Source organism: Ammodytes marinus (assembly GCF_949987685.1).
Source record: "Ammodytes marinus genome assembly, chromosome: 1".
NCBI classification, from domain to species: Eukaryota; Metazoa; Chordata; class Actinopteri; order Uranoscopiformes; family Ammodytidae; genus Ammodytes; species Ammodytes marinus.
The window spans coordinates 18,267,574-18,278,524 of NC_137230.1; the positions used below are offsets into that span (position 1 = coordinate 18,267,574).

The 10,951-nt window shown below is 39.6% G+C and overlaps 1 protein-coding gene across 2 annotated transcripts in view; it reads right to left on the bottom strand.

Annotated features, from left to right (window-relative positions):
• Positions 1–10,000, bottom strand: part of nfat5b (nuclear factor of activated T cells 5b) — a 36,006-nt gene extending 26,006 nt beyond the window's left edge. For both annotated transcript variants that reach the window (XM_080026917.1, XM_080026916.1), the window contains exon 1: positions 9,779–10,000. In XM_080026917.1, the coding sequence (XP_079883043.1) occupies positions 9,779–9,851 (73 nt within the window). In that variant the 5' untranslated portion in view covers positions 9,852–10,000. The remainder of the gene's footprint in view (positions 1–9,778) is intronic.
• Positions 10,001–10,951: the final 951 nt, after the last annotated feature.

Consider the following 10,951-nt stretch of genomic DNA (forward strand, 5'->3'; position numbering starts at 1 on the left):
ATCAGGCTTGGTAAAACCCAAGAGGCTCTAACTGATCTTGGTAAAACAAGATCAGTTAGAACCTCTACATACTGCACAGTCTGTCTGTCCACTCAAGAGTTGCCCTTTTCCGTTATTATTTTCAAGCCAGACAGAGCCTTCGCCTGCAGATAATAATTATGTAAGAAGATTTGGTGGTAAGCATAATCAAAGATGTGGAAAGTCGACTGATTAGTCAGGAAAAACCACAACAGACTGTGACAACAAACCTGAAGGTGTTTTACAGAAAACAAAAATGAGGAAGAATTTCATTTTTGGGGGTCAACAACACAGGTGGATTTGGTTGAGATTTCTTTAAAAGCCTATTGTCCGGCCAATTAAAACACCACACAGCTCCTATTGGAAAGACTATTTATTGTTCAAAACACCACTGATCCAATACATTTTGTTTTAGTGTAACTAGCCTATAAGGCGTGCAGTTCAATTTTCTTACCTGAACACTTGTTCATGGAGGTGCATGCCAAGTATGTAAAATCCTCCCCTAGTAATGCTTAAATAAATAGCATGTTCGCTACTCTGTCCCATGTGCTAAATCAGGATGTATATAAGGCTATACACACTGAGTAAACAAATTCAAGGAAGTAAGTAACAACTCATGTTCTTTCTCGAGCAGGTTGTGGCTTGCTGAGACGGTGCTAGATGAACAATGCAATTTTGTAAGCTTTGCTGATAATGGCGTTGGCATTATTACTAACGCAATGAGAATTGATTTCATAATCAAACATTCAAAATGACCAGTATGTTTCTTTTTCTTAAGCAGTAACAAGTTGAATTCAAAGAGGGCAAAAAATGAAAAGGTACACTGACAGGCCAAATGGAAAAAAGGGACAAAAATGGACACGAACGTATGTAAAGTTGTTCCCCTTGACTTGCCCTGAGGCAAGATATTGCGATGTGTGCGGGGGTAAAGGCAAACTTGACCTTGATTACATGCGACAATGGGGGGGGGTTAAGTATTTATAAAGTAGAAGAAACACCAAACTTTTCTTAACAACACAGTCATCCTGATAGTTGTTATCACTTAGGTACCACTTCTGCTTTTAAAGCCACTACGAGTAAGTCGGCACGTTGGCGACACCTTTGAACAAAAGCGGTAGTATTATTACGACGCCAGCTGTCGTGAAGCTGTTTTCTAGCTCGTGCAGGCAGCGTGCAGATTCAAATAATCAGGAAGCAATATGGTGCGTGTCCGTGTGTTGAAAGCAAAGTGTGAGGGCACCGGACTCTTTTCGGCTCCGTGAGTCTATGGGTGACACAGCATCAACTAATGCCAGTAAGTGCTAAACACACCTGATTGCAATGAGTTGATGCATTGTCACCTCTCACGGAGCTGAACGAGTCCGTGTCCCCACACAAAGCGAATGAACGAGAGATGGCAGTTAGTTAGTATCACGATGAGGTAATGTGTTTATGTTGTAAATAATGACTATTTCAGATGAATAATGGTCATCTGATGATGCTGGTGAGGCAAAGTAAACTTTGTTTTAGTAGGCTACCGCTCATTCATTTAGGAGTAAACACTGCAGTCCATGCTGCAGTCTAGGTTCGCTGCGTGAAATTGTGTATACGTTGCTTGGCAACGCCCTCCCGCCCGACTATCACTCTCCCTTTTCGCTTTTCTTCATTGCATTTTCTTTTTTTTCTTTTATGGTTCAGCCCCGTTATCAGTCATTATGACGACAAACAACTGTCTCAAACAAGGCTCCCGCTCCCCTTCCCTCACCTGGAGGGATAGGCTTCTCAAATCGCGTAACTGCGCCTCACTGAAATCTGTGACCAATACCGATATGTGACCATAGAGCATGCACGCGTGAACCGAAAATCGGACTGGGTGTACGACCAGATCAAATGCAGTAATAAAAACTATATAAAAACGTCTTTCTTTGCACTGATGGTCTCGTTTGCTGTTAAAGGTAATTTATGATTATGAGAGGAAACATGAGGCTGTTTAAAAGATATTTAAAAGTTACTCGTTGCCGCTTTAAGTGAGAGAATTAGTCTTTTACAATAATCTGTCATCCTCCCTCCATGGCCTTGGCCTCATACCAGGCATCCCTCTCAGTATCCAAACCCTCAAGAGTCACTTTGTTAAAAACAGCAAGAAAGAAGAATGCCAACAATGACAGGATGTAAGGGGTAATCGGCTGGTCTAGTGCTTCTATTTATTCCAACCCTGCCAGTCTGCCGAGGAAGGAGCAGATGACTCAGAAAAAAAAAATTAAAGCACAGGATATTGAGATACCAGAAGCCTTAGGCTGTAGGATGGATTGTTTGACTACTTGACGCCAAAGGTCCTCAACTGAGACATTGTGACAAGTTTATTAAAGGCAAGCGCATGGAAAGTATCATCCCCCTACAAATAAACTGACATAGTTCATAAATCTGGATCAGATCTATGAAACCCTGAAGTGGCTATATGGTACGGATAGACAAAAGAAAAGTGTGGGCCTTTTCATTGCTCCTTCAACAAAAGTAAACTGACATTGGACCTACAATGCAGAGATCTTCATGTTTCTGGTTTGGGTTCAAATTACTTTATTAAGGTAAGGGGAACTTCCTCATCATGGTTACGATAATACACATGTGGTTAAGGTTAGACAATGATTGTGGTCATAAAATTTAAAAAAAAAACATCTATCCTCCTACGTTGTTTTTGTCACTCTTTTCTCAGAAGAAAGGGACACAATGAGAGAGTCAGAGGACTGGTGTTAAAGGTACACTTGTTTCAATTTGAAGCTTATTTTAGTATGTTAAAATCAAACTATAACCAACCAAAACACTTCAGAAAACCAAAGAGATGAGATGAATCAACAGTTCCCTGGCAATGTCTCAACACATACTGAATATGATAAGCTTGACAAAAGGTTTAGGTGGAAGGTTTATTGTAAGGCTGGTATATTAGATTACAAGAAAGCTGGTGTTCTGGTGTCTGGTACTTCAAGCACCTTAAAGCACCAGTTACATCATACACAGTGTTTCATATAGGCAGGTAGGCAGATGGGACCTCACACATGTGCTTCATAATAAAGAAGTATACTTAATGACAGGTCAATAGGTGACACATTACATGATACCTTCCCCTCCATTTGAGCCAGGAAATATCCTGGCAGAGTGTAACCCGCATCATGTCCAGTCTAGTTATGAGCTCCTGACACCTTTACTGCTGCTTCTCATCTGCCAATGCAAAGACTCCTGCCAGCCAAGATTCACCACACTTAATATTTAATGTCTTAGTTCAGAATCATCTTGGTCAGGAGAGAAACCCAAGATGTGGGTGTTAGATCTCACAGGTGCTTTGGGCTTTTCACAGAAGAGTGTGAGATGATTGGAAGCAAAAGCACAAGGCACCATGGTGTGCTTTGGACTAGGAAGGGACTGTGCCCATACTAAAGCAGCTTTATCAGAATATGCATATTGTCCTCTCAGGTTTGGCCTGTGAAGACAGAGCTGAACTATAAACTATACAATCATTGTGCCGGACACAGAACAGTGGAATCACTGGAACACTTTGATAGAGATTTACAAATCAAGCTTGACACATAGCATCAGAGCCGGCCCAAGCCTTCATGGGGCCCTAAGCGGAATATGATTAGGGGGACCCTTTCCAATCGTAGCGCTGCCCAAATTATTGCCCTTTGTTAAATGTTATCCACACACCCAGTGTTTTCCCTTTAGTGCCTCCAATGTGCAGCTGGGTGAAAATATAAGACAGCCAAGATCTGAACTTTCCTAGGGGGGTCTGGAGGGTTGGGGCCCCCAACCGCTTAGTTCGCAAGCAACCGCTTAGTTCGCTTATGCCTCGGGCCGGCTCTGCATAGCATAGCGAATAACAAAATGTTAATCTTTCATGATCAAAGTTGATGTTTCTCTTCCATAAATGTTGACAAGACATATTGAGGTACTAATATCACTAAAATAGAAGTATAAGAATGACTGCCATTAAAATAATTGTATGACATTTGACTCCTATTTTGTTGGACATTAAAAATAATATTACATATTTATCACATTTTATATGATATATTTTAAGATATTTGATTTTATTCTTTCACATATCCCAAATGTGCTGATATAAGCTTTTGTTTACGTAGCAAAACAATTTAATTAAAAAATTGGACAAGAACAGATGGTAGGCAGAGGATTTAGTCTACAACTGACATAAAATTCAACAAATTGTAGCAGAATTGTAACCCCTATAAAACACCCCGGAGAGAATAAATAACACTAAAATAACCATATTTAGGTGTTCCAGATTCAACAGGTCAAAGCACTCATATACTGATTTGCCATGGCCAAAGCAAAGTCACAAGTGTGCAGTAAATACCAGAGGAGGTGATATGTTGACCTGAGACTGATTAGTCTTTTGACTGAGGTTTGGTTAGTGTTAATGATTAATCACAGAGATTTAGAAGAAGTTAAGTAGGTCTGGGTAATTTGCATCAGAACACAATATATCGTACCTCAATATGTGTTAGAGGAGTGCACTTTTCTACTCATTTTGAAGGTAATGCTGCCAGTAGTAAAGTTACTTATTATTCATACATTTATTGTGGAATGATTGTGTGATATTGAAATGAGTATTGAAATAAGAGGAACAGAGTAAGTAAGGAAGACCAAATGTGCCAAAAGGTTGGATGGCGGTATGAAGAAGTAGAAAGAATCTGCTTAAGGTTTCTAGTTATTCAGCTGTTTCAGTATGTACTGTACTGTATGTATCCACACTGAAACATTTCTTGCTGCATCTTTCAAAGGTTAACAGAAAAGTGTTTGTGAAGGAAAAGGGCCATAACACTTGTGCATATCTTCCTCGGCCTGGGCTTAGCAGCTCCAGGAGCAATTGAGTTTGAACTATACACAGTACCAACAACACACTGAGGCACTGTACACAGAGGGGTTCTCATGCTGAAATTGAAAAACCCAGGTACAGCATTTGTAGGAGCCTGAAGGTCACAACCTAAAGGCCCATGGTAAACATCAAGGGCCCTACAAGAAGTGGGGTACTATTAAAACCAACTTAAAAGTCTGATTGGACCCGTCTTTATGGGTTCAATCCGTATGTCCTTATGTTGGTGTCTCTTGGTTGGCTGGGTGAGTGTTCACCGTGCACAAGTAAATGTGATAATCCAATGCAATAACAGAACTACAGTTATAACACCTAGTATGTCACGTCATGACATAGGGAAAGTGTTTCTTCAGAATATGATTTCAAATTTGGAAATAAAAATAAACAAATAAATGTGGGTGCTTACTTTTGTGACATGTGGCAAATAACCAAGCAAAACTATAGCAGCTAGACGTACAGTCTGAAGTATGCAGAAAAGGTTGGGTTTGATGACAGCTGGATGAATACACAGAAAAGACTCTTCTGCATGCCTAAAATACACTATCAACTCTATCTTATAAGGTTTGAAAAAATCATCTCATTTTGAACAAGATTCCTGAGTTGTGAGAGCATTAAGTCAATGTTCAAAACAGTAAGAGAAAGTATTTATTTATATTTTCTGTGAGAGTCCAAGAGCCAAAGAAGAAAAACACTAACCTAATGCAACAGCACATTCATGAACTGTAAAAACACTTTTTCTGACATTTTAGATATTTTTTCCCTATTTGAAATTTTTTCTTTCATCATTAGATATCAACAAGCTTTTAAGGCAATCAAGTATTTTGAAGCGCATGCCGCTTAGTTTGCTTAACACAGCAGAGTCAATATTAATAGAGTGCTATTTAAGCCCAGGTTTACACACAGAGCAGCCAGAGAGTTAATGATTGAGCATGATTTGGTGGGTGTCAATATGAGAAAAAAACGATGTCGAAATCTGTGTTCTCATAATTGTTAACCGGGCTAAATAGAATGTACGGGAAAGCCATAACGTTCTTTGCCTTTGATGTGAATCTGTTGGAAAGACATTTTATGACATCTATTAACCTGCAGTCCTTTACCGACCACAAGGTACAATGACTAGCATTCCTATCCTCAGTGCCAATTTGGAGTGTTGTTTTTCCTTTTTAATTCCAATGACCACCTTACTGCCAAATGCATTTCTCATCATGGTTTTTGATGACTAATGTAGCTTCTACAATAACAATAAATAGGCAGCAATGATTGAATTCCCTAAATCAGTGGTTTTCAAACTGTGGGGCTATGGGGTTATGGCAGGGGGGGCGCGGATGAATATGTGAAAAAAAAACTAAAGTTTGAGTTTGTGTTTTTTATATTAAGATCACGGCATATAGCTGGACAGGAGTTCTTCTGCTTCATTCCTCTCTCTGCATTTAAATGCATTCATTATATTACAGAGAAATAGGTCTCGTTAAAGAAAAAGAGCACCAAGCCCAACCCAGAGGACCCTGCGTAAAGTTTTTTATTTTAAATTAATATTTTTATGGAAAATCTATGTGTCTTTCTTCAATAGCTTCTAATTCATCAGACCCAGTGTCTCCAAATTATTTGTTCACACAATTCCTCATATTTAGTCTCTTAATTTTCCTCTCAAAGTGCACCAGATTCATAGCCTGGAAATCCAGACCCTGATATCTTGAACGATAGAGGGTCTGGCCACGATCATTAGTAATTTCCAACTCAAGGGGCGGCTCCTACTCGTGCATTTCAAATGCCACTGCACGCAGTTGGATAGCACTACAACCAATCAGAGCGATGCACAAGGCGACGTAAGCCCCTTTCGTTTAGCGAACAGCTGTTAAACTGTTAAATTAAACGTGTGCCGTTGTCGGTCGGCAAAATAGAACATTCCACTTACTTGCTAATGAAAGATTTGAGTGCCATCTTCCAAATCGTTAAGGGTCGAGGCCAAAGCAGTCTCAAACTCACACAACATATCCGCAGCCATATTTGATGTTTACTATCACGGCTTCGACGTTGCATGCACTTCACTGTCGTCATCCGGTTACGTCCTCCCCAGAGCACCATATAAAGGGCTCTGGCGCGCCCATATTAGATAGAACCAATTGAAACCACCAGCCAGATGTCTGGCTTTCTTGATAAAGCTTCAACGGAGCATGTCCAGACCAACACGCGCAGCAAATTTAATTTGCCAGCGCCTAGTGGCAGGTCTGGGAATGCCAGGCTACCAGATTCATGCATTTCACTTTAAAAAGGTGAAAAAAAATCTCCAGGGGGGCCTGGTCTGGTTCTCCACTGGCTACTATTTTCCTCCATCAGGACATTGGAGGCTATAGCGAAAAAACACTGGGTGTGTGAATGACATTTAACTAGTCAATAATTTGGGCAAGTCTGTCTGCCTATCTTTCTCAGTCCGCTGCACACTCAGTCACTACTATCCATGCTTAAAGGAAGCAGGGGGGGGGGGGGGCTCCGCTGAAATTTGTTCTCTGGGGGGGGGGGGGGGGGCTCACTCTGTCACACTTTGAAAACCCCTGCCCTAAATCATGTCCCTAAGAAAGAATGATTTTCTTTTTATCCATGTGTGGGGTATGACTTGTCAATACTGAGGATTTTGATGGATTAATGGATGAATTAGCTATTTCTTTCCAAACAAAAAGAGCAATCCCACAGAACTGTTAAGCCCAGTTCAGACCAAAGATTCACCTTGCAACTGCTTGCGACGAGACGGTTTTAGAACGTCGCAGGGGATAAATCGCAGCAGTGTGAACTGCTCGTCGCAGCGCGTTGCAAGCCGTTGCAAGGCGTCGCAGAAGATTTAACATGTCAAATCGCAAGGTCCAGTTTTAGAACGTTTCGGCAGTCTCGTCGCAAGGAGTTGCAGTTGCAAGCAGTTGCAAGGCGAATCTTTGGTCTGAACTGGGCTTTAGTCAAGATGCAAAAACTGACTTCACCTCTCACACACAGAGTCAACTCTGCTGACACAAATACACAATAGTGTGATTAGTAAGCAAACATGGTAGGCCAAAGAACAAGTTTCAATCGGTCTAGATATCAAAGGGATGTTGGATGATTTATACAGTGCAGAAGAAAGGATGGAAGTGCAACAGGCTTTTCTAAGGAATCAAAACTGGATGCATCAGTGAAAAAGTAAAGTGAGTCAAAGATGATATTAGAAAAAACAAATAGCTTTTCTTTTCAGATGATGAAAACATTCAATTATTTTTCTCAATAATGATTGAACAAAATTACATTTAGCATAATCTGAACAATGAACAGACCCTTAGCATTAAACTGTGTATTATTCTGAGAACTATCTTACTTAATCATAGAGTTCTTGGCAGTATAGCTGTGATTAAGTCATTCAGTAGTTAGTAACTACTCAGACCAATCAAACATGACATGACATTTGAGATGACATTTTGGGAAATGTGCTGACTTACCCAGAGTTAGCTTGAGAAAATCAATTAACAATCAACCATACCATTCTCTATACATCCAGGACAAAGATAAACATGATACTATTTAGAGAAAAGTTGAATAAGAATGATGAAAACAGCCTTGCATTTTTTCTAAAGTTTTGTTGTCTAACTTATTTTTTTCTTTCTGCCTCAGGCACCAAATGATAATTCAGGACTCCTAAGCACTGCCATGGTAATATCATATATAAGATAAGTACACAATCTATGTTACAAGGTGATCTACACATGCTTTGCATGTAATGAACTGGTAAGACAATGTCGCAAAAGCTAAATAAAAAAAATGCTAAAGATATGTTCGGACCAATGTTTAGTTAGCCTATGTTAAATTTAAATTTCACTACCGTCATATATCCTGCTCAATAATGTACATACTGTACTGGTATTTTTATGTTTATGTTGTGTTTTTTACTCAAAATACGATTATCTGATTTTCTCAAGTCTAGTCTATTGAGCTTCAAAACTCCAGTTGCATGACGTCATGATGGATGTAGGCTATATCTTATTCAGAAGTTAGAGACAGTTCTGGAAAAAAATGTTCTTCTAATTAAAAGTGTGTGTGTGTGTGTGTGTGTGTGTGTGTGTGTGTGTGTGTGTGTGTGTGTGTGTGTGTGTGTGTGTGTGTGTGTGTGTGTGTGTGTGTGTGAGAGAGAGAGCGGGAAATTGTTTAGCTTTCCTATGACTAGGCCTGGCCTACGCATGCTACAATACAGAATCTCAGTGAGTTTTTCTTTTCTTTTTTTCCTTAGGACTTACACCTGCTGCAGGAGTTCAGTTATTCTACATGAGGGTTGCCTGAGGCCCCCATGTTGATAATGACACCGTTTATGTTTACTGTTTATGGGCCCTAGCGCCACTCACAGGGGCAGTGTAGTGCGCGTGTGGTGCCTCGTAGGGACGGGTGGGGGCACTGATGTTCCTATTCAAACAACCCACAGAAAATAGACAGCATTGCTTTTCAGCTGGCAGGGGGGAAAGCAAACTGGTCTGACCGGTGTGAATTCAGCTGCCGAGGGCTTCAGTTTGATAAGAGAAAAAGTAAAAAACAAATACTTTAAGCTACCTTGCTCCGGGAAACAAAACGAAGAAACTGGAGGACGCCTTTAAAGTGTCCGTTTAAAAAAAAACTCTTATCAACAGGAAAGTGACAGCAGGCAGTTAATAGATGAATGACACCGAGAGAGAGGTGGGCTGAACCACATAGACCTATACACCACCACATAAACAGTTAACCTAACACAGTAGACTATAGGTGGATAAGTTATGCTACACACACAGCCACAAGGCTACTAGCCGACTACATTCGAAGAGAACAAAAACTATAGCGACAAACATAGGCTAAGAGATGCTGATTTTCTTTTCTTTCTTTTTTCACTTTTCTTTTCTTTTCTTTTTTTACCTTTTGAGTACAAGGATCTGGGAGAATTCAGGTCGAGGTCCCCGCTGAAAAGGGAGATAAAGTCAGAGGGCATCGCAATCCCTCAGACTTAGAAACCGGACACCCTCAGCCAGATACAAAGTGATGTCGCTGGACGATATTACTTTCTCTCCGTGACTTTCGGGAAACCTTCAAAACTGTGGTCTCGTTGTGTCGACCCTGTCTTTGTAGCTGCTTCACTGTCTCCGCCGTCACTCGGCTACTGAGTATCCCCTCGGTACGCCTACGACGCATGTTGATGTCAGCGGACGACTCAAGCCGGGAGCCACGCCCACACCTGTGACGCAATACGTAAAAGCCCCAAACCAGAGTCTTGAATATCTATGATGAGCATTATGTAGCGTACTGTTTACTATTTATAAGTATTTACTATTAATCCGGCATGTGCTGAAATATGATGTCTGTATAGTTAGTTCATATAAAAATTATTTACATAGCCTACATGTATTTCTGCTGTGCTATGATTTCACACCTATAATATATAGTCAGGCCAATTAAAATGTTAATTCATGCAAACGTTGTTGTACTGTACACATTAATATGTGGGTTACGGTACAACATTTTTGCACATATTTATTTTTGTATTATTCCACATATTTTTTCTATTTATTGCATTTGTCTTATTGGTGTTTTGTTTGTCATCAATTGTGTATTTAATATTTTTGTATTGAATGTGCTTATGTATACTGTATATATTTATTTAAGCGTTGAGTTACAGCAAGCATTCTATATCATATGACCTTTACATTTGTTCAGTAAAATATATTTCGGTTTATATTACACATAAACACACAACACCTACCCTTTACAAAGTAAGATGGTATGTTCATCAAAATCACAGAATAAAAACAAAAAAGGTCAACAACAAATCGTTTATGGTTTGAAGATATTCATCACTGAAACTCATGATCAAGAGATCAGTAGGGAATAGATTTTAAAATATAAATGTATTTAAATATAGGTTTATTTATAAAATAGCATCTATGATTTTTTTCCCATAATTTTTTTGCATCACAAATGAGCTGTTAATCTATACAATAAACACTTTCAACACGCTGAAATGGTAAAAAGGCATTTATGGGCAACATATATCAAGTCCTTACTAATGTTTATGTTTCACAGATCTCCAGATTG